We start from the raw sequence: 24519 nt of genomic DNA on the forward strand, positions 1-24519 counted from the left end.
CGTGAGGACCTTGCAAGAGCTTTTGGAAGAGCCCATTTTGAACCTGGGGCCAGGGGGGGCGCTTTGGGACCTGTCCTCAAACGATCAAGCAATGAAACTCTTGCTCTCAAGGCAGGTGCACCTTCTCCCGCGTCACGAACTGTGTTTCAGCCTGACTTTCCATGCTAGGACTTCTTTTTTCGGGGTGGGGTGCAGGAGCTCTAAAGATGGCTGAAGAAGTGGCAAAGAAAGAAAACTTGTCTTGAGGGTCTTAAAACAGGTTCTTTCTCATTCTCTGATGTTCTCCTCACTATGAGGAATAGCTGCTGCTGCAGTACCATATTTGGAACCTGCTTCATGTGATTCGATGCAATTTTTTCAAATGGGCAGGAAGTGCTCATCGTAATTACATTGGTGTTGGATGCAAGGGGCCCAGACTTGGCAGACATTGCCCAATGATGCACAAGAGTGAGAGGAGCAAAACTGTGTTTTGTTCTCACAAGTAAGTTCAATCCCAGTGAAAGGACAATCAACCCGGAGTGTATGATATGAGCAGTCCTCTTTTATACCTTTTGCTGACCACGGAGCAATGGCAGTTGTCCATTGGATCGAAATTCCACTGCAGTTGCTGATGGGTACATTTGGATTCAGATGATGCCCAGCTTACCCAGGGGGCTGGGCTACACGGGGTTGGGCTGGGAGCCCTCGCAGGGAATTCGCAATCCCTGGCCACGTGGAAAGCCCTGGCTCACCGTGATGAGGCTTGGGGATGTGACCAGCTTGCCCGGGCTGAATGCCGGCCGGGCAGGTGTGCCCCACAGTGGGGTCCTCTGGGAGTGAGGGGCAGAGTGAGTGTGAGTGTTAGTGCGAGTGCCAGGGAGGCTTGGAGCTTGGCGGGCTGACCTGACACTCGGGAGATCAGGGCTCCAGCCCTGACATTTGCTCAAGAAGCTCACTGGCTAACTTTGGCCCAGTCTCTTCCTCTCGGCCCAACCACTTCCTAGCTTGTTGCAAGGATAACATGAAGATGCCAGGTATATAAGCCGCTGTGCATTTATTGCAAGAGGGGAAAATATGGGATATGCATGCACATACAGCTGATATTTCCCCCACAACATCTTCCCATGTGTTTTCCTGAAGCGTCGCCTTTCCCTGGGCAGCTGGGAATGGAATTGAGAGGCGTCTTCGCGCAGGCTTGGGGCTGCCCTGCCCAGCTGGCACTGCACTTGCCTGGCCAGAAGACGTGGGCAATGCGTGGCCCAGATCCTTAGTTCACCTGACCCTCAGCCTATTTCCAAAAGTGGGGTGGGGGAGTAAAGAATAGAAAGATACCTGTAATGTAACACACCCACACCCACCCGCCCCATGGGAAACAAAAGAGTACGACAGGCAGTAAGTGTCTAATCCTGCAGCTCCACTGAACAGGGAAGAAATACCTGGGAAGGAATAACCATCAAACTGGAAGGGTTCAGTTTAAATAAACAATTAACCTAAAAATACCTTGGGAGTGCTTTGCCTGCCGGGTTGATGCTGCAGCTGCATTTTTGAAAAGTCACCATAAACCAGATGTGGGAGGAAAGTATCAGGAAATCAGCTCAAGGAAACATTGAAAAGCAACTCTTTGATGATTGTATTGTATGTCTTCTGTATTTAAACTGTACAAAAAAGGGAGGGGGAAATAGTCCAAAGAAAAAGTTCATTTAGAACTTGTCTAACTTAGGTTGCAATCCTATAAAAAGTTCCTGACACTGAATTTAACGGTGGGGAGACTCCAGCCTGCAAGCTTAACCCAGCCTGCAAATCCCCCTTGGAGGAACCTCTTAGTCCCACCACCTGGACCAGGCCACTGAAGTAGTCCGCTTAGTGATCAGGGCATTCCATTATCCGTTCTTCTCCCTTCCAACTGGGGCCAAAGAATATACTCACTACTCTCACCTCAGGCCACTGACTGGGGCTTGGAGTTCTCCCTCCAAGCACCAAAGGTATAGAGAATGTCTGGAGAAAAATAAGATGGGTGGGGACGGAACCAGGTGACCAAGCAGGGGGCAGAATTCCACCCCCAAATGCCACCTAGACTCTAGCAGGCATGAGGGGGAAGGGAATCTTGGCCCCAGTCAGTTCACCTGGCGGATTTCGTGGGACTTCTGAGTCTTAAAATACATAGGACTGCAAGATTATTTCCTTAAAATCTAAAGGGTGGCAGAACTTTGTGCAAAATGCAGTTGCCAGTAGCGATATCAAGAAACACATCAAAAGGGATACAACTAACATACACACACCCCAAACCTTTCCAGCAACAGCGATCATTGGATGATTATGGATTGTGTGAAGAGGTACTGCAAAGATATTGTAGTCAGCAAATTGCTACTCATTGTGACACCTCTCAACAGACTTTTCCTGGAAAATATCTGTAGCTGACAGTTCAAACGAGCAAGCTAGAGCTGCTGATCTATTGCAATTACTCATGCCGAAATGTACTAATGGTGAATTCTGTAGCAGCACTTAGCCGATGCCATCAGCAATGTCTGCAAGCACAGCTTTATAAATGTTCCAGTCACATACCTCTGATCCAGGGCTACTTTTATCTTGAGTGGATCACCACCACCATCACCACCAGAAGAAGTCCTGTCATGATTCTCCTGTCTTTTTATCACTCAGACACAATGACCTGCCATGGAAGCTGAGATGCTTTTACAAAAACAGGCTGAGCACAATTGACCTAAGGACCCTCAGCACCACAGACACTAATATTCAGAAACTCCAGGCTGGCCATGTTGGTGCTCAGGTAGGTGGGTTCTTTGCCCATCCAAGCCTTCAGGAAGTATTACAGAAGTATGACTTCCAAATCATGAGAAGTAGTAGTTCCTCTGTATTCCTCACTAGTCAGACCTCATCTGGGATACTGTGTGCAGTTCTGGGCACCAAGATTTAAGGAAGATGCAGCTAAATTAGGAAGGGTCCAGCGGAGGGCAACAAAAATGATGCAGGGTTTGGAAACACTGCCCTGTGAGGAGGGACTGAGAGAACTGGGCATGTTCAGCCTTGAGAAGAGAAGGCTGAGTTGAGTGGGGACATGATAGCCTTCTAGAAGTCCCTCAAAGGCTGTCACAGAGAGGAAGGTCAAGATCTCTTCTCATTCAGTCCAGAGTGCAGGACACAGAATACTGGACTTAAGTTAAAAGAAATCTGATTTAGACTAAACTCCAGGAAAAGCTACCTCACGGTCAGAGCAACACGACAGTGGGACCAGCTGCCTGGAGAGTGGGGGCTCTCCCACACTGGGGACATTCAGAAAGGAACTGGGCAGCCTCTGGGTGGGAGGGTGGAATTTGGTGACCTGCACCAGCAGGGTGGACCTGATGGCCTTTGTGGCCTCCTCTGACTCTACTGTTCTGTGATTCTAAGCTCAGCATGAGCGGCAAGATCTGCCAGCCACCCCTGCTAATCTGAACATCTTGGCAAGTGCCGGCTCTGCCACAATACGGAGCATAGCCAACATTTTTCCTAGAAATCTAAGTAATCCAAAAGGGTTTGGTGGCAGATACATAAGATTCCTTAGGAGACAAGCCTATGAAAATAGAGGGTGTCTCTCTCTCTCTCTCTCTCTCTCTCTCTCTCTCTCTCTCTCTCTCTCTCACACACACACACACACACACACACACACACACACCCTAGGCTGAGGGTGATCTTAGCCTAGGGACCCTTGAAACAGGGTGAAACAGACTCGCACTGCTGATGCTTTTTCTTTCAGTTTTGGTCCGTGTATGTTCCCTGCAGTGCTCAGAACAAAGATGCCATTCGCCTCACCCTGGAACAGGTCGATGTTGTCACACGGATGTGTGAAACATACGAGGAATTGGAACTGGTGACATCTTCACAAGGTGAGCTGTAGCCCTTTTGACCCAGTTCAAACCTAACGGCAAAGCCTGCGTGTGGACAGCTGTGGAACAATGGATTGCTGTTATGTGTGAACCTTGCATATGATTTAACTATGGGTTGGTAGCCAGATACAACATAGGCAGAAAATGCTTGTCCCGTCCTTTGATTCTCTTTTCTTTCCTACCACAAGCAACTTGTAGCTCCTAACCTGGCCATGAACCATGCATTCTCTTTTTGGGTTGTCTTCAGCCAATATTGTGTTGCATGGCTCTTACACACAGTAACCATCGACAATTCAGCGATAGCCCATAATCAACCTGGGTATTCTGGGTTGTTATGTGCAACCAGGTATTGATATTCTGATACCTTCTGGTGCATTGAGCTTGGATCACGAGAGACATCTTGGCACATGAACTCTCACTCCCCTTTCCCCACGATGTCTCACGCAGCTTTTTTCCAAAATGGGTTTCAAGTGCATTTTGTTGCGTGGCCTGTAAAACTCAGTAGCGTTTTACCCCAGACTCACAGTCTTGTTTGTTTGACTTCAGCTAGAAGAGTGTGATCCAGATGGAAGTTGAACCATCACCAGTTTCTTATCAGCTAAAGGGTTTTCCCCACCATTTTTTAGAAGAAACTGTTGGTGATCGAGGGAAGGAGGCTAGGAACAAGACTTGCAAGGAAAGAACTTGCATTATGAGGCTTCTCCTAATGTTTAACTGAGATCCGCTTTCTTGCAATTTATACCACTCAGTTTCACTCCTGCTTCCTGAAGCTACAGGGAGGAGTGAGTCCTCTGAATGCTTTGGGGGGATTGGATGCTTGCCTGTGACTCCGGGGGATTTTGACTCCCAAGTGCTCATCCAGTCCTTTGGCCACTGTGCCACAATGGAATGATTATCAAGCCAGTTTAAGATTGTGCCCAGATTACGCTTCTATAGTACAATCGACCCACCTCTTTCAAGGAATTTTATGGGGGAGCCAAATAATGATGTCTTCCACTCATAGGCAAAAGGAAGGAAGGAAGGAAGGAAGGAAGGAAGGAAGGAAGGAAGGAAGTTATGTCATCATGCCTTCTTGATTGTTGGTATTCCATCTGGAAACCTGTAGGAGTGCCTTTCCCAGGGAACTTTCAGTTCCTTCTATAGCTCTCTGTTAATCTGCCTCTTTAAGATCTGTTCTTTTATTTAAAATCCAGGGATCGCTGATGTGCGGAGCAACAAGATAGCCTGCCTGATCGGCATCGAAGGCGGACACTCCATTGACAGCAGTCTTGCGACTCTGAGGATGTTTTATGACCTGGGGGTTCGGTACATGACGCTGACGCACAGCTGCAACACCCCCTGGTAACTGGCAGGCCGGCCAAGCCTTCCCACTTCCCAAGAGGCAGGGATCTGGGATTCGGCAGCACTAGCAAGAAATAAACAGAGGTCTGGGGCCAGCCCAAGACCCTTTCCTGCCTGAGATGGTGCAGCACACAGTGTCCCCCCCCCCATAAGAAATTCCAAAAATCAGGCAGGTGTGTTGGCTCATGCCAGCAATCCCGCTCTAGACCAAATCATCACAAAATACTTTGGATTGCAAGGAGGAACAATATTGTTGTTGGGAGTTTTCACGGCCCCCCATCCCTGCTGCTTTTAGGGTTGCCAGAACTGGGCGGGAGGAGTGGGAGAGGGAGGTCTGAAGAGGGCAGCTTGTGACCACTGCCAATGGAGGGCCCTGGCACTGAGTCCCTCCGTGCCCTGGCGCTGCCCACCCCACTGACAAGCGCTCACGTCGGCAGACATAAATCTGGCTCGAATCGAGGGTTCAGCTATGTGAGCCAAACAAGTCTGCGGGGGCAATGCCAGAGCGCTAAAAGATGCTTGATGCCGCATAAATCACAGTGCTCCAAGGAATGCCACGTAGATGTGCTTTCGTCCCTGCGGTGGTATTATACATTTGTTGGGCAACATAGCGATTTCTTCTGAAATGCCCATTTCTGGCTTTCTCTGCTGGCTAACCCGGCACAAACTGTGCTGCTGTGAATCAGTGGTGATCTAATGCAATAGATACTGGCCACCAGTGAGTGTGCCGGTCGCATCTTTGTTTGCAGTGCACACGGTCCCTTCTTCTGGTGACACTCTTCTGCCTACTTTTGGAGTGCCCTTGCCGTTCTTTATGCAAGAAAGCAAAGGAACTTAGTACCCTGAGTCAAGAACCGGGAAAGAGCCGGCAGCTGCAGCATCAGGGAATCCTCCACGTGCAGCACTGTTGCTTCATTAAAAGACATATCTTGATGAGCCCTCAAACGAGCAGGGCTGGGACTCTGCACCCTAACCTGAGAAGGCTACACCGTTAAAGCAGTGGCCCTCTGACCTATAGCCACGCACTGGGATTCTGCCCAATGGTGCCTGGCTATCCTTGTTGCCTCCAGTGGAAAATCCCAGGTGGAAGGGACAGGCAGGGGTGAGCCTCCTCCAGACTTTCCTGGCCCAAGATTCGGCACCCTTCTCCTCCAGTTCTGCCTCACCTGCTTTTGAATAACGTGGGACCCACCTTGATGCATGTCTGTATTTTGGATTTGCTTTCCAGGGCACAGTCAGCAACGCAGCAGAAGGTACACAGCCTGTATCCCGTCACCAACCGCTTGAGTGGTTTTGGAAAAGTAAGCAAACACAAAGTCCCCTGTCTCTCTTCTGAGGAAGCGATCTTGCCTCCCCCAGCAAGGACTCCTTTATGTCTGCACTACAAGTCTATCTGGGTCTTACATCCAGAGAATCCTGCGAGCTGTGTCTGCTGAGAGAGCTGAGAAATCTCCTGCTGGTGTTCCAGCTTTCTATCCATTCAGAATTCCATCTCCCTGCCTGTGCGCAGAAAGTAGCTGCTTCATTATGCACAGAATGAGGAACATATGAAATGGTCTTATCCCCGGCTGGACCTTTAGTAGCACTAGCCCAGTATAGTCAGCTCTGACTGGCAGTGGCTTCTCAGGGTCTCAGGCAGAGCTTTTCCTGATCATTTTTTTTTCCAAACTGGAGATGCCAGGGATGGAATCCGGGACTTAGGCACGCACTGCGAAAGCTTGTAAAATCTCACCTGCAGGCTTTTTGAAGGAGTGCCACCAATGCGCTGTGATTTCACTCAGCCTACGAGTTCAGCACAGACTATTCCGGAGTGGCTCAGGCTGGTGTTTAGGAAGAGATGCATGTAAAGACGGCATCCATGTCGCATCCCCAGATTCAATGAGCTCATATCATCACTGGCACAGGTGGTCTAGTCCTTGCCAAGTATCCCTGAGTGAGGTGCCTTGGCTGAACCAGGCCTCTGGGGCTACAATGGCCGTGTAATTTGTAAATGCTATAAAATCAAGCTATTGTTGTCGCAGAATCAGAATTTTCTGAACAGTTGCTTTTCTTTTGAAGGACTCATCTCTGCCTCTGGGGACTTGGCCCAAATGCCATCGATGCACATCCTTACAGAACGGAATGGGTTAGATGTAGGAGGAAAAACGAAGGTAGAGGTGACTCTGAAAACAGGGGAGGTCGCAGCTTGAGAACATCTCATTGTGCAAACAAACACGCATCTTTTATACCTGGAGGGGGTGCTGTTTAGGGCACCATTCTCCCCACTTTTAAGGGGAGCTGAGTCTGTATGCAAAGCTCAGCTGTGGAAGCTTTCTGTTGCTTATTCCTCATGGCAGCCCCAACACACGTTTCCCTCCATTCCCAGTGCATGTTTGCATTTTTTTGACATCTTGTTGAGTTTTTTCCTAGGATATCTATGGAACTACAAATATATACACAGGCATATAGCACAGAAATAAATTCAACAAGATTTTAAATATATGTGCATCGATATTCTGTTCTACTTACATTGAACAGTCAAAAAAGACAAAAGGTGAAAAGCTTGCCTGGTCCGCAAGGGGAGAGATAAATCAGACAACTCTTTCAGCATTCAGCATGTTGGGAGGTCACCCTGGAATAAAGTTGCAATATTAGCTCAAATTAAGTCTTTGCCTTAGATTTTAATAAACCTGAATTATTTTAATAAGTTTATTGAAGGCAAATGGGGGATAATGAGTCCTGCAACTTCTGCTCTTGTCTCAGAGATTTCTACTGCATGGAGATGTGCGTCAATCTTCTGGCTTTTCCGTACATTCCCTTTCAAAGTAAAAAGGCAGGATGTGAGCCAGAACAGTGACACTACTGTAGCCAAGTACATGTTGCATGTTATTGTTAGCCAGCATGACAAAACTGAAGGTGTCTTTTGTCTATGTTGTGCTAGGAAGTGGTGAAGGAGATGAACCGCCTGGGTATGATAATAGACTTATCTCACACCTCTGACACAACGGCAATGGATGCTCTCAAAGTCTCCAAGGCACCCATCATTTTCAGTCATTCGTCAGCCTTCTCAATTTGCGGCCATTCAAGTAATGTTCCTGACCATATTTTGCATCAGCTGGTGGGTGAAGTTTATCTCTTGTGCCTGTGAAGGATCATGCAGGGGGAAGGTTCACAGCAGAGATTTGATTTTCCTTTTCACTGCAAAATCAGTAAGGAAAATGAATCTTCAGAAGAGTTCCAGGTACAATTATGCATCTTAAATATCAGCCAGTACTGGTGCAGAACAGTGCTGAAACTAATTTGACCCCTAACAGAGTTTCTCCTGCCAATGTTGGTGAGGAACGTATTTTGAAAATTCAGATGTTCCCTGGATATTTTATATGGGTATCTGATGAATCATTACACTCCCTCTCCACCCAGGATATGCACTATCTGATAATCATATGTTTTTACTATTTTGACAGATGCTACACGTTTATATTTTGCAGTTGATAATTTCAAGGGGTGGGGATGGCTGTGTTAGTATATTGCAGTAAAACAACAAAGTTGCCATGTAAAATTTGAATTAATAAGACTTTTCCACCTGTGCTCGCAAGAGGTTTTTCTACTTGGACATTTGTCGTGTCTCTTAGAGATACAAAGTACTGATTTTTGTTCCCCTTGCAGAGGATGAACAATGGGATGATCATGGTGACCTTCTATCCAGATATTCTGGCCTGTGGCAATGACATTGTTGACATTTCAACTGTGGCAGGTTTGTGGCCATTCCATCTAGAGTTGGGGAAGAGGGTAGGCTGAAATGTTTGGGTGATGGCTGTGATCCAGCACCTGTTACACTTGGGTTGCTTTATTTGACCCTAAGCTACAAATATTTATCTGGTGGTCTCATATACCAAGAATGCACTAGTCTTGGAGTGCACGATGGACATGGCACTCCTAAGAACACAAGCAGAACTATGCTGGACCCATCAGTCCAGCATTCTGTTCGCATGCTGGCCAAAAGGGAGTCTTCAAGAGAATTTTAATGAGCTGCAGTCCTCCACACCAAGGAGAAACAGCTCATCTTTGGAGTCGGAATCAGGTTACCCATTGCCTGATCTGCTTCTCTTAGAGGACCCTCTAACCGAGAAGACAAAAGCCAGAGCTTGAGTAGGAATGGGCTGCATGGATGACGCCTGCTCACAGCAGCATCGCCCTGGCACGACAGTTCACGACCCTGGCACAGGAAGAGACTCCATTTTTGGTATTGTTCACACAATCAGCTCTTTCAGACGCCACCAGAAATGGCATGCAAAGAGGTGTGTTGGAGGAGTGGCCACAATATTACTGGAAAGGAACATCCCGGAGCTGAGAATATCGGCCTGGGAGGAGTCACTGAAGGCACAACAAGACCTAGGCATGAATGTCCTACTCGGATCATGCCCCTTGGGCCTTCATATGGAATGTACATGTTGGTCCATCAAATTACATGGCGGAGTGTTGCTTCCTTTGAGCGTTGCTTGCTGTGCAATCACAGAGGGGGTGACCTTCAGCACTGGAGCTGCCGCTGGGGCAATCCACCGAGGAAGCAACTCCCTTGGGTTCTAGACTTCTGAGGTGTTCAAGGTGGCAAACATGGGCCTTACCCTTCAAAACCCATTCAAAGTAGTTTAGGGTGAAATGAAGGGACTCTTGAGATTAGGCTGGCGTCAGCACTAGAGACTTTTTGGTTTCACAGATATTTTGGAGAACGAATCTGCTGGGCTTGATTTTAAAGGATGCTTTGAAAGTTTTAGGCATTGCTACCATTTTGATTCTGTAATTTTATGGGTTTATAATTTTATGGATGTGTATAATTATTTTGGGACTGCAGGTGGCACAGTGGTTTAAACCACTGTGCTGCTGGGCTGGTTGATTGAAAGGTTGCCGATTCGAATCTGCACAACGGGGTGAGTTCCCGTTGCTCCGTCCCAGCTCCTGCCAACCTTGCAGTTCGAAAGCATGCAAATGCAAGTAGATAAAAAGGTACCACTTCAGTGGGCGGGTAACAGCGTTCTGTGCACTTCGGTGTTTAGTCATGCTGGCCACATGACCACGGAGACTGTCTGCGGACAAACGCTGGCTCCCTTGGCCAGGAAACAGAGATGAGCACCGCCCCCGAGAGTCAGACATGACTGGACTTAACGTCAAGGGGAAACCTTTACCTTTTACCTTATAATTATTTTATTATTGGTTAATTGTTTTGTATCCCCTTCCCCAGGTTAGTAATTTATTTAATTTACTTTTAATTACTGCTATTAGTTGATTATTATTATTAATTTTTCTCATTTAGTGTTATTACTGTTTTACCGTACTGTTGCTGTTATTGTGAATCTGACCATAAGTAAGCTGTCCAGAGAGCCTATGGCATATAAATAAAATCAATTGATCAAGCAAACAAACAATTCTCCCACTCCTTCCAAGCAGACCAAAACAAAGACTTTCTAATGAAAGGCTTTATTACATTAAAGCTGAGCAGCTAAGCCAGCTCTATAGTACAAAGGAGCACTGCAGAAGTCAGTAACGAAAGGAAGTTAGAATAGTAGTCACTGAAGCAATTCAGCTAAGTGAGAAGCAGTGGATTCCTCCCTGAATAGCCTTGTCCCTTGCAAACTGAGAAGTGCAAATCACACTTTGAAATCGGCTCCACCTTGCCTGTATGTTTGATGCCTCTCAGGTGGTCTACCCCCTTAACCTGCCGCCATGATGTTAGGTCTACCCCCACTTTCCCACCAAATTTTAAACTTTCTGATTCTTGGTGACTTATCTCCAGCTCTCTTGGCCTTGGCATTTCAACCGTAGATTATGGGCCCTACTCTTCATCTGAGTCAGACTCTGTTTCTACAACCTTCGAAGGCTCTTTCACAAGAGGAATGGCCCAGTCCCTACACCAACCAAGCCAACGCCACCCAGTGAGTTCCCTGAACGTTGGGTTTTGCGACTTGCTCTTTCCATGCTCTCTCCATATTACACAGGGGTCACTTTCCAAGTTGTGCTACTGTTTTGCCCCACCGTATACAGAGGCTCTCTCCTCTCTCTTTTCTCAGATCATCTTGATTACATCAAGGCAACCATAGGTGCGGAACACATCGGCATCAGTGGAGACTATGATGGAGTGAACAAGTTAGTAAACTATGAGTTGTGAACAGACCAACCCCTCTCTCCTAGGATTTGCCTTGCATCAAGCCAATCTGACTCCAGAGCAAGTGGAAGAGAGATCAGCTCTTTACTCAAGGCAGTCCATAGGGGTGGGCAGCTGGTTTCCGGGAACTGTTATTAAGATTCTTATTTAGATTCCTTAATAAGATAAGGAATCTTTTTAAGATGCATCCAGTGGCAGCAATGTAGGTGAACAAGAGGGACTTGGTCTTTTCTTTCCCTGCTTTCTACCGACATGCCGCTTAAGTGAATCGAGGCTTCCCTCACAGCGCCCCTGGCGAGTTGTGCCATCCCAAAGGAAGTCCCTCCTCACCCCGAGCATCTCTGGCCTGATGTCCCCCTCCCCCCCACCCTGCCACGTGCTACCCTGAACCTGCAGGACATGAAAGGTGTGGGACCTTGAGGCCCTTCTCTGCTGCAGAAGCAGTGGAAATGGCAGGCACTCCTTAAAAGCAGCAGTCCTGACCCAAGACCTGCGGGAAGGATGGGCAAGACAGGTATGTTTTGCCTGTGAAGATGAAGTAGCTATGAATGGGGCTTCACATATCTGATGGGCTGCCATACAGAAGACAAAGCAGATTTGTTGTTCCAAAGGGCAGAACTAGATGGGATGGGTGGACATTACGGGCGGCAGAGTTCAGCTCAGCATTAGGCAAAGGTTCCCAATAAAAGGATCACTACAGGAGCCCGAGGATATGCAGAATTTTAAAAATCTTTTTCCTCCGTGCTTTGTGAATTTGCTAGGTATCACTGACAAAACCATGTGTGTGCCTTTTTTAATGGGATGCACGACCATTTTCTTGCACTCGGGCCAGCATGCATTCGTACGAGTGCAGATTTGCGTCAATTCTTCCCCACAAGTTAGAAAATGGTTTGTAAATCAGTGGAATTCACATGACTCAGAAAAAACTGGTGGAATCCAAAGTCAGATCCATAACATCCAAACTCATTTAGCTCTGTTGCGGATTTCTCCAAAGTCCCTTTTTGAACCCTTTGACCCAGGAAACAATGGGCCTTCTTTCTCTGCAGGCATTTCAGTAGAGGCTGGACAGCTATCCATCAGGGATGCTCTGCTTGTGCCCCAGGATGCAGAACTTTCATTGCGCAGGGCTGGATGATGTCTAAGTTGCCCTCTAACTCCATGTTACTGTGACTGTATGATTACACTCAGCTTATCTTTATAATTTATGATCATCTTAACAAAGTTGCGCAATTACCTCTAAGAAAGTTATCCAATTGCTTCTGAGAAAGTTGGGCAATCATTATGGGAGATGCAAGAGATGACTAAGCTTCATTTCCTTATCAATTAGCCGACTTCCACAAACACTGGGTGATTCTTCCCACATGCAAAGCACCATCTGAGCATTTCCCTGCCAGAACAGGAAACACCAGTTTTTATATGTTTACTAATTAGAGGTCAACATCTTGCAAGTATTTGGAACAGAGAAGTCAGCTGCTCCCAAACTGACCTGGCTGATACCTAAACAGGGATTTAAGAATGTTTTGTTTGTTCTAAACAAGAAATGTTTACTCTGCACAGAAGTCTTGGCTGCTCTCCACCTGCTCCTTGTCGAGCAAGTGGTACGATGGTAAGCAGGGTTTGCGTCTGCATCGCTCAAGGCCTGGAAACGGCTGCCTTGATCTACACCACTGACACAAGTGATCTGCACATTACGTTAAAGAAATTGTCCCACAGTATTTTAGGATGCCCATGTTTGGGGGATTTTTGCAGTGCCCCATCATCTTGCAACATATGGCTTGCCTTTAATGACTGCACAACATGCAGAAAATAGCCACGGAAACTTTCCCAGGCACTTCAGTGCCCAGAACCAGGAAAAAACGTAAGCACTGTTTTTTCCTTTGCATGGTTTGTTATGAATTTGAAAAGCATTTGGAAACTTGCTTTAAAATGGCGCTGCCCAGTTTGATGGACGGGACCTGTGTCCTACGCTCTGCAGTATTGGTCATGTATTCACTTTCGCACTTGGAATTAGCTCAAAATATTGGTTCATGCCCTGAACAATGCAGGAAAACCATGACGGAAAAACCTGCTTCTTCCTTGCACATCCTTCTGTGCATTGGATCAATACCTGAAGCCCTGCTCTGCACTGTCGGAATGCAAGCATGCGAGGCAGGGCCTTCCCAGTGGTAGCACCTGCATTGTGGAATTTTGTCTATCCTACAGAGGACTGTCCACCTTCTTGCCCTGTCTGAGGGTTTTCTAAGCTGATGTGGGCCATGCACATTTTCCAGCATTTTTCTGCTATCTGGATTGTTTTGTTTGTTTGCTTGCTTGCTTGCTTGCTTGCTAGGTTCTGACTCACTTTTATTGTTTCTTGGCACTGTGGTTTCATTGTTATTAACTGCCTTTGTTTCCTTGGGAAGAATAGAGATATTACTGTTACTGATACTAATGTGTTTTGTTGGGCCTTAATCCTTAATCCTAACCCAAAACTCAAATCGGGTGACCACTTTTTAATTTCCAAAAGCAATTTAAGTGAGTTCAGGCCTTGCCTGCTCTGGAAAATATAAGCACATTTCTTCTACCCCTCTGATTATGGAACAGTTGAAGCATGTGTTTCATGGGGAATAATTCCTTCCATGTTTTGTTTGCAAACAGACATCCCAAAGGCCTGGAGGATGTCTCCAAATATCCAGCTTTGATTGAGGAGCTGCTGAAGAGAGGTTGGAGCGAGGCAGAACTGAAAGGCATTTTGAGAGATAACTTCCTTCGTATTTTCCGAGAGGTGGAAAAAGTAGGGTTTGGGTTTTTTTAAGCACCTTCTGAGTCATGCTGGTTTTCTTTGGCAGAACTGTTCTTCACTGTTAGTGTGGTTTGGGTGCTAGCAATGCTGTTCCAGGTACAACTGGTATATTGAATCATTCTGTCCATTTGGATGGGCAGCTGACATCCCATTGCAGGGTTGGAGAGGACCACAAAATTAATCCTCAATCTCTATCTGAGTGGATTAACTAAGTTCAAGATGAAGTGCTATTAGTTCCTACCATGTAAGTCCGGGGAAAAGCTAAGGTGTATGATGTCAAAGAGTAACTCAAGCATGACCTCAACATCACACAAAATCCATGTTGCAAAGTGGGGAGGGGTTGGAAAGGAACACCTGCGATCACAAGGTGGTGTCTCAAGCTGTTGGTGGAGAAAGCAGGACCAAAATGGCAGAGGCCTAACAGAGGCAGAGCAGATTAAGAAGAGGTGGCAAGATTACACCGAGGAACTATACAAGAAAGACCTTAACGTCCCTGATAACCACGATGGGGTGGTTGCTGACCTCGAGCCAGACATCCTGGAATGTGAAGTCAAATGGGCCTTAGGAAGTCTGAGCAACAACACAGCTAGTGGAGGCAACAATATCCCAGTTGAGCTACTCGAAATCCCAAAAGAAAATACAGTTAAAGTGCTACACTCAATATGCCAGCAAATTTGGAAAACTCAGCAGTGGCCACAGGATTGGAAAAGGTCAGTTTACATTCCGATCCCAAAGAAGGGCAATGTCAAAGAATGTTCAAACTACCGCACCATTGCACTCATTTCACATGCTAGCAAAGTTATGCTCAAAATCCTACAAGCTAGGCTCCAGCAGTACGTGGACCGAGAACTACCAGAAGTACAGGCAGGATTTCAAAGAGGGAGAGGAACTAGAGATCAAATTGCCAACATACGCTGGATCATGGAGAAAGCTAGGGAGTTCCAGAAAAACATCTACTTCTGCTTCATTGACTATGCTAAAGCCTTTGATTGTGTGGATCACAACAAATTGTGGCAAATTCTTATAGAGATGGGAGTACCAGACCATCTTATTTGTCTCTTGAGAAACCTGTATGTGTGTCAAGAAGCAACAGTGGTAACTGGACATGGAACTACTGATCAGTTCAAAATTGGGAAAGGAGTACAGCAAGGCTGTATACTGTCGCCCTGCCTATTTAACTTATATGCAGAGCACATCATGAGAAAGGCGGGCCTAGATGAATCACAAGTTGGAATTAAGATTGCTGGGAGAAATATCAACAACCTCAGATATGCAGATGATACCACTCTCATGGCAGAAAGTGAAGAGGAACTAAAGGGCCTCTTGAGGCAGGTGAAGGGGGAGAGCGCAAAAGTTGGCCTGAAACTCAACATTAAGAAAACTAAGATCATGGCATCCGGTCCTCTCACTTCCTGGCAAATAGATGGGGAAGAAATGGAGTAGTGACAGATTTTATTTTCCTGGGCTCCAAGATCACCGCAGACGGGGACTGCAGCCAAGAAATTAAAAGACACCTGCTCCTGGGGAGGAAAGCTATGGCAAATCTAGACAGCATACTAAAAAGCAGAGACATCACCCTGCCAACGAAAGTGCGTATAGTCAAGGCTATGGTTTTCCCAGTTGCAATGTATGGCTGTGTAAGAGGTTGAGGTGACTGAATGGGGTCACTGGGGAGGTGGGGGTAGGCTCAGGTGGATTCCAGGCGATGGTGGAGGCTGGGAGAGCCTGGGGGAATGTCCATGGGGTCGCAATGGGTCAGGCATGACTTTGCGAATAACATAAGGTTACGGCTAACAGTATCTGCTGACAGGATGCAGAGTGGGTAGCCTATGAGCTACAGCTGGTCCCCAAGTCCAGTTTGACAGCCTCCCCCTAGGGGGGCAGGACAGAGGAATCAAAAAAGGAAACTGCTCTAGAAATGAGCTTCTGGATTGCTACCATAGAACCTTGTTCCTGGTGTGTCCCCTGAAGTGCCATAAGAAGCCATGCCTGAAGGCTTCTGCCTCTCTCCTGGGACACTCTAGGAATAGGGCTTCTATGGCATGAATAACAGAGCCTTTTCCTGGGACATTCTCTCTTATTTTCTGGGATTTATAACTGAAAAAGTTCCAGGTGACAACAGGGTAGGTTGTCAGGATCTTCCAGGGGAGTGGATTAGAGGAAGGAGAAGGGCCAGGAGCCAGGATTCCTGGGTTAACAGGTGGTCTGAAAACCATCATTACTGATGGGTGTGTTGTTTTAATCAATCAGGTCTAAGGCCTCCAAACTGCCTCTGGGCAGGAGGTGGATTTGAGCAAGAGTGGTGTGCAGTTCCTGCCGCCCTAACAGATATCTGGTGTGGCCCTTGGAGCCAAAAGAGTTTGGTGCCCTGATCTAGGCAGCTCATCTGAGCAAACACACTTATTACTGTTAGACCCGCTTGTGTATTTTTAAACATCCAGAAGAGGGAGATATTTGCAAAAGCTCTTCTTGGTTGGACAGGGCCAGGAAAATGACCCTAATGTCCTTTTCTGCAAGGTTTTCCACTGAAATGCCGCTTTTATAAGGCAGGGACATGCCACGGCCCTCTATAGGAGAAGCTTTGCAAATGCTTCCTAAGAGCTCAGTGCTGCAGAGGATTAATTGCACCTAGCGCAAACCTACCCATCTCAGCATGCCACCAGTCTTACCTTCTGGTGATATCTGAATTTGACTTCTTCCAGGTGCGGGATGAGAGTGATTCTATGCCAGCAAGTGAAGAAGAAATTTCCCTGGAAGATTTGGACAGCCCCTGCCGTTTCACTTGGAAATCTCCTCCTGGAGCGGTCATTTTGAATTGATTTCTTCACTGGAACAAACAAACAGATAATGTTTTGTTACTGGTGCATTTGCATAGAAACAGTCAGGACAAAATGAGTGAAATCCCTACTATAATATGGCTGCCGAAAGCCTGGCATTGGAAGAACAGCTTTTGACTAACGGTGGAATACTGACTGATCAGGAAATCATATTGCAAGTCTTGTTCCTGCTTGTATACCGTAGTATGCGAATAGTTGCCTGTCCTGCAACTCCTTCCTTCCATACTCTCACGTCCTCTAGCAAACTGCCCCAGCGGCCCTGCACCACTTCTCCAAACTGGGCATGTACCTGGGAGGCTATAAAAGCTCCCAGTGTGGGCTCCATCTTGGTAGTCCCTTTGCAGGTACCTACATGCTGCATGTTTTTCCCATGTGCCTAAATAACCCGTAAATGTGCTTTTGAATGCACCCCCCAGCAAACCCGTATTCACTGTTTCTTGGCAAAATTACGTTGAGCAATGAGAATAAAATAAACTGGCTGGCATTAGAGGATCTTTGGAGGTGAGCAGGATTTCCAGTTGCGAGAGCCAGGTGGGGCCTGGGATTTGGGGCAGCGCAGGATGCATGGGATTGGCTTTCAGCAAAGTGTAGACCAAACCGATTTTCCAGCCTTGCCAGCTACGGCGGTGCCGTGTTAACGCCTGGTGCCAGCATGCTGCGAGAAGATGGAGTGTTCTCTGTTATGACGTGGATCCACAGCCTCTCTTACAGAACTGTAGCACAGTTCTCAGAGGTTCTTGGATGTTGTCGGAGTCTCCTCACCAATGGCAGGAATGAACACTCGGACCCATAGGGAAGATTAAAATGGCCTTGAACCCCACCGTTTTTACTGGTGAGACCATCCAAGCCCCCTGCAGTTACCTACCACAGCATGCTACCTGGTAGTGGCTCTCACCACCACCTACAAGCTTTTAGAGCATACAGAGAGTGTTTTATAGATTCTGAGTCACATGGGTCCCCCCCCCCCCCCGCAGCTGGGCAGTTGATGATGAAACAAGGGGAACTCAGTCAGAAGAAGGTGAGAGGTCTGCAAAGGGGACTCAATACAATGGCATTTGATTGCAGGGTATTAACATAATGATCATGGAGTCTTGGCATGCAAATAAGGGTGATTGCAATGCTGTTAACCTGGCAGCCTTATCAGCTCTTACTGATCAGCAAAACAAGAGCCATGGCAGCTTCTAAGCCAGCTATTAGTTTCCACTTCTTAAACCAGCAGCAAATGCTAAACAGTGACCTGGCTTGGGCATCAGGTGCTTCCTGAGAAAGGGATGCAGATTTGAATTTATAACACAAAGGCACATAAAAGCAACCCTTTTCTGCCAGGATTTATCTGAATTTTCCCAGCACTATTCCCAACAGATGCAGGGGCCCTGCTGCAATTCTAGTTATCCCTGACCATTGGTTGATAGGAATTGTAGTCAAATCTCATTTGGAGACTTAAGCTTGGGAAAGGCCGATTATTACAGCAAACAAGCAAATGCAAAATGTTTTCAGTGGTGAGCCAGCCCAGAGAAACCTCCTGTGGGATTTTAGGCCAGCAAGAAAGGCATTTGTTCCTGGAAATCTGATTTTATCAAGCCAAGGTTTGTTGCTGCAGTACTGAAGGGTTTTACTATGCTACAGCAAGCAACTGCTGTTTGAGGTCAGGCGGTGCCTCCGCTTCATTTTGGATGTAGAGCAAATGCCCCCATAAGCACGGGCCTTGCATCCACACATACCTGAACAGTGTGTAGCCGAGTCCTTTCTGCAGCTTTCAAAAACTGCGGCTAGATGGCAGCACTAAGCCTTTTGACAGTGTGCGCAATACCCAACCAGCAAGCCTCCAGAAATAATGGAGCTGCGTGCAGGATAATAGCCTTAATATTCTGTTTCGTGTGGTTCTAAATGTGCTTACTCCCTTATTGACTTCACCGGGCTTACTTCCAAATATGTTTGCATAAATGTTGACTCAGAGGAATAATACAGTTGCCAAAGTCATATTAAAAACGTTCTCCTTCTCCAAAAAAGACAAAAAAGTTGCAAAATGGATATATAGGCCTGGTCCGACCGAATGCATTTCGTGTAGTGTTTGAAGGTCTGCAGCTGGGCAAGAACGGAAGACAGAAGGCCGCATGAAACCCATCACAGATGTATGTTGGAGGAGGCCAATCCCATGCAGCTGAGCTGAGGCACACATCCCTGGTCTGAAGCTCTGGCTGTGGGGTGGAGTAAACTGGCGTCCTGGGCCAGCAGGCTTAGACCAATGGCCTTCTTGGCCCCTTCTGACTCTGCTATCTATGATTCTTGCTTGACTCACTTTCAAGTAGAGTGACCCCTTGTGCACTGGCAAACTTGAGGAAGTGTCTCCCCAGAAGAGAGGATGCACCTCCACGTGCAGCTTTATATGCACAGAGGCAAGTCTGGGACTAACTGCTAGAATGGAAAAGGCAGTCCCAGTCATCTCACCCAAGCTGCGGCGTGCGTCAACTGCTGCTTGGCAAAGCCAAGGCCCGCGGCTGCGTCTCCTTATTCTGCCTCTTCCGCTTTAGATCAGGGCTCGACTGGGTAGCCCTTCAAACAGAGGACTGCCTTCTGTCAGGACAGTGTCTGGCCCGACACGCTGGCAGCCTTACGCAGAACCCAAAATATGATAAAACCCTTTATAGCAGTTGAGCAGGTTTCCCGGAGAAGCTTTCCAAAGCACAGCTGACAGCTGACAGAGGAGAAATAGGACTGCACACTGGCAGATGGGACATGTCGCAACATTCCTTGGCAACGTTAGAGAATCCCTAGTCCAAGCCAAGAGAATTTCTCTGAACATTTCTGCTCCTTTCGATTTCTCTGTGCAAGCAATGAGAATGGCTGAAAACAATGTAGGAGAGATTTTTGGCATGGCACCATCAAACCCCTTCAAAATGAAAGCCTCACCTTCTCAGCGTGCATACAAATACGATGAATAAATGAAGTATTTTGATCCACAGATTCCACAACAGATGGCTTGTTATGGTCAGACAAAAGGCAAAGGGCCATTCTATTGGGGCTTATTATCTCAAGAGTTCTGTCTTGGATTTCATGCAAAATGGTAAGAACAGCTATTAGACCTGAGCAAACAGCTTCTCGTGGCAAATAATTTAAATTGCATCCTTCTAGAATCTGTCTGAAGTGCCACTAAACAATTATTGCGTATTGTGGCACAACAAGACATTCAAAACCCAGGTGTAAGCCTAGCGCATGCTCTGAACCATGTGGGTTTGTGAAATAATGGACGTTTTCATAAATTTACTATATAAGGCCTGTTGCAAGTTTGCCTGAGTGGGCCAGGGAGCTCTGTTGAGCCTTCTCTCCCATGTTCATGGCAAATAAAGAATTCCTCTGAACGTCCCGCTGCTGACTGGAATTTCTTCATCACTAGCCAGTCTTTTTTTTTAATGGAGAGCTTGCCCGGATTAATCTGGAACTCTTTTTTTAAATTTATTGCCAATTAACACAGTCAAAATATATAATTCCTTGATCACCCTTCCCTCACTGCTCTCCAGTGATGTGATGGTGAATTTTGGGTGTCGAGAGCTCATTAGGAGCAGAGCCACTCCCCTAAAGAGAAGGCAAAACCCTGCCAGCGGTGTGGATCCATAAGAAGCAGATTACTTCAAAGAGTTTTTATCGGCCAGGAGCAAGGGTTTGTAAAGCTAATGGGTTGTAATCACTCATTCAAGACCAAGGCACTCAAAAATACTTTGTGTGACAACAAGGAACCATATACTGTTGCTGGAAAAATTAATTTCTCTCCAGCCATTGTGTGGGTTCGAGCGAAGCTCAGAGAGAACAGGGGATTCTGTGCTGCATTGCGGTGAGTCCCAGTCCCGCCACACCGCTGCTGCTCCTTCCCCCACCTCCTTCCCTTTCCTTGCTTCCCCCCCCCCTTTCCTGATCCCCCACCACCCTGAGCACTTCACGTGTGAACAAGCAGCACCCACGGAAAGAAAGAAGCTGAAAGGGAAACCAGCCATTGGCAAAGTGCCTGCTGCAAGGCTAGGCAGAAGGACACAACTTCCCTATTTAGAGCAGCCTCTTTGCAATGGTCCCCAACCCCAAAAGAAAAAATAACTGGGAAAGCAGGCACTGGACTTTGTCAGAATCCCGGAATCTCAATTTGAGAAGAGGGAATAAAACTCGGGTTCATGGGAAAGACCAAGCGTCCAGATCATCGGAGGCTTTATTGTATTTACCCCAAGGTTCCCACGGTACACTCACGATAATGCAGGCTGCATTTCCGGGCAGGCAGAGCTGAACTCTGCTGCAAAGCTTCAATACCATTACAGGGCATTTATAGGCACACAGGTACAGGGCAATTGATGACAGAATGCAGAGATTACAATAAGATTCTGAGGTCATCACATACAGAACAGATAAAGAAATGTCAGTCAATCACACTGTAACAATGAGATTAGAATATTTCTAATTGCCTGTATTGACACTTTTGTTGAGTAACTTGAACCCATCTCCAGGTCTGCTTAGACATGTAAATTCAAGCTACTGAGAAGCTATTCATGATAAGCTCAGACTCTTATCTATACTCTAGACATTCTGAGTGATTAGGGCACATGGAGCCTCTGGGCAATCAAAAGATACTTCCTTGTAAACTGAATTTAAACAATGACTATTTACAATGTATATTTGAACTGAATGGCCTGTCTACTGTAGCCCACAGCTAAAGGTGAGAGAAAGGAGTGGGGGGGGGGAATGCCATTTTAAACAGTGACAGCTTGGTTTTGAGCAGGAAGACAGGATTTGATCCCACAATGCAAAAAAGGCACACAGAAGTAATGCTTTTCAGACAGGATTCATCCAAATTTTCCCAACAACTGTGCAGTGGAGCCTTTTGCTCTGCACAGACGCAAACATAGGAATAATGACTACAATTTAGGTGGAGACAAGAGGCACCCCACCATAGTGGAGAAGGTTCTCAATCTGCAGTACAGAAGCGACGTGCTAATTAGCAAGGCTAAGAGTTCTCTTCCTGAGGACCTTTGATCTCTAAAGCAGGCCAAGCAGCCTTTCAAAAGACAGAGTGGCTCAGTTTGGACATGGAGTCAGCCCCTTCAAAATGGCTTCACAGCGGTGAGTCGCCATGGAGACACGAATCCGCAGAAGTGTTAAGGCAGAAGGCAGTGGCCACATCGGGGCTGCATTTCTTCCAGATGTGCTGGACTACCATTCCCAGAGCAGCCAGCTGTGAGCCACCCAACCCATGTGGAGGACACCAGAGTTGGAGAAGGATGGTCAAGGATGTTCTCGAGCAGGAACAATCAACAGCCTCCTCATGAACTGTCAGGGCCAGCCTGACAGTTGGAGCGTCTCGGGCAAGAAGGATTGAGAGGTGACTGCAAAGTTCTGGAGGAGAGGGCAAACAATAGTTCGTGTTGTCCATGGACCCCTGAACTAGCCTGCTGCTTGCTTGTTTCAGAGAAACATCCAGCTACCAGTCCAGTCGACTTTGTATGTGGAATGGGAGAGGACACGGTTTGCTTTTTACTGGGGTAGCACAATGTCCCAGGCCATCCCTGACAACCGCCCACCACCACAGTCCGATGGTTGTTATTCCTTCCCTTCGCAGCAAACCCCACCTTCTCTAGGAGATAGCATTGCCCTGGCTTCTGGGACTGGCATGCGGTGACCATTTCTGGCCTCCACCCCAGGGCACTACTATCGTCTCTAAGCAACACAAAATAGAAACAGCATAAGGTGGGAAATCAATACAAAAAATATAACAGAAAGTTGCTAGCTCTGCCTGCCCTTCAATCTTGTTTTAAAGAAAGGCAGCTTTTTCTGCTAGGGATCATTTGGAGGAAGTCGTCCATTTCACAACAAAAGCCACTGGACTGGCATATGAAGAAACGGGAAAAATCAGGCAGATCCAGCCGTGAAAGAACAACTAAGTCGAATAAAATGTCCAGGATGCTAATTGGGGAGCGAAGATTTAATTCTCTGGATCTTTAGTTCATATCATAAGGCCTATCTGTTATCTCATTCCCGTGACTGGAAGAACCTTTGATACTTCTTCATGAGTTGGCTTGGAGTCAGCGTATTAGGCACTTCATTCCAGCTGGTCCTGGCACATTAAAACTAGGTCCCAGGCACATTAAAAAGAAAAGGCAGCCCCATCTGCAATTTCAGCTGCTAGAGAGACTTGTAATGTCTTGCCAGCTGCAGTTTGATTTGTACTTTCATGCTAAATTAACTTCATGGAGAAATTCTGGTTTGGAAATGGGGAAACAGCCTTTTTGTGGGACTGGGTTGAAACTGGAATTATACTTTAAATGAATTATTAGAACCACACAGAACCATTTTCAGAAGGCAGCTATTCCTTAACACTTACTGCTGGCTAGTTACTATTCAGTTACAACACCTTTTGGTGTCAATATGTAAGACATTATTGGTTAACACTCCAGATTGTCCTGCATGGTTGGAGAACTTGATTCTTTATTCTTTTGGAAGAATTACTGCCTACATAACAGAAGGAAGTAGGCAGTAAGGGCTGCACTCTAAGTTAAAGATACGTCTCTTTGCATTCTGGGACATGGCAACACCTCCTGGAAGACAGACTGCTGGGAAGGGATGGGCTGCACCTGGCAAGGACTGGAAAAAATGAGTTTGGCCCCCGCATGAAGACGTTTATCAGGAGGGCTTTAGAGTGAATCCTACATTGGAGGAAGATGTATACCTGAACATAAACAATGGACAAAAGCTTATGCCCCACAACAGAGGGAACAGCTCTAATAGCACCCAGTAATAGTCTTCCAAAAATGTATTAAGAAAACTAGAGTAAAAAGCACGAGGTCTTTGATGTCAAAATACGTATGCCCTGAGTATGAGAAACAAACAGCATGAACTTGAACTCTTAATACAGGAGGGCAAATATGACCGTATCGGTATAACTGAAACTTGATGGGATGACTCCCATTACTGGAATTCAACAATTGAAGGATATAAAGTGTTTGAAAAGAACAGAAGGGACAGAAAGGGAGGAAGAGTTAAAGGTACATCTCTCTGCACAGAAATGCAGGAGGATGTGCTTAGTAGTCCCATGGGAGCAAGGAATGAAAGGAATGCAAAGGTCACCCAGTCAAGGAACAGACGAGGATGAACATTTTGAAAATGGTGCGCCATCCCAGGATGGGAAGAGGAAAAATAGGTGAGAGACGGGGGAAAGCTGCGAGGCACTGCGGAGTCGAGGTCTGGTAGAACAACAAAAGAGTGGAAGCGGGATTAAGAGAGGGAGGCATCCATCTATCTATCTATGGAGAGAAATCAGATTAGGCAAGGAGAAGTAGAAAGTTCAGCAAATAAAGATGAAGAAGAGAGGAAATCAGTAAGCAAAGGAGAAAAATAGCTGCAAGGAATGGAGCAGACGCTTCCTGAGGCACCCACAATGGTGGCAGAAGAACTGAGGATTGGACGGAAGTCCCATCAGGGCAGGGCCAAGGGGGGGGGGGATTCCCAGTAAATAATCGCAGCTATAGAACCTTCCCCAAGCAAGCTCAGGAAAGTCCCAACACTTGATGCACAGAGACCTCTAGG

General features: G+C 46.7%; 1 protein-coding gene across 1 annotated transcript; it reads left to right on the top strand.

The window, feature by feature from the left end:
- Positions 1 to 2719: 2719 nt before the first annotated feature.
- On the top strand, positions 2720 to 16941 carry LOC123025317 (dipeptidase 2-like). Its single transcript, XM_044433905.1, has 9 exons — positions 2720 to 2764; positions 3731 to 3860; positions 5054 to 5201; positions 6430 to 6502; positions 8122 to 8298; positions 8847 to 8934; positions 11246 to 11321; positions 13978 to 14113; positions 16825 to 16941. The coding sequence occupies exons 2-9, from the start codon at positions 3815 to 3817 to the stop codon at positions 16939 to 16941; spliced, it is 861 nt and encodes a 286-aa protein (XP_044289840.1). The 5' UTR covers positions 2720 to 2764; positions 3731 to 3814.
- The last annotated feature ends 7578 nt before the right edge of the window (positions 16942 to 24519 follow it).

This window comes from Varanus komodoensis, unplaced genomic scaffold (assembly GCF_004798865.1).
Source record: "Varanus komodoensis strain SLA01 unplaced genomic scaffold, ASM479886v1 scaffold27, whole genome shotgun sequence".
NCBI classification, from domain to species: domain Eukaryota; kingdom Metazoa; phylum Chordata; class Lepidosauria; order Squamata; family Varanidae; genus Varanus; species Varanus komodoensis.

What these genes read in the sequence shown, in the direction of transcription:
- LOC123025317 (XM_044433905.1), top strand. Translation starts at nt 3,815, where the DNA reads ATGTGTGAAACATACGAGGAATTGGAACTGGTGACATCTTCACAAG. An exon ending in ACTGGTGACATCTTCACAAG is followed by an intron (nt 3,861 to 5,053) that starts GTGAGCTGTAGC and finishes TTTAAAATCCAG; the next exon opens with GGATCGCTGATGTGCGGAGC. An exon ending in GCTTGAGTGGTTTTGGAAAA is followed by an intron (nt 6,503 to 8,121) that starts GTAAGCAAACAC and finishes ATGTTGTGCTAG; the next exon opens with GAAGTGGTGAAGGAGATGAA.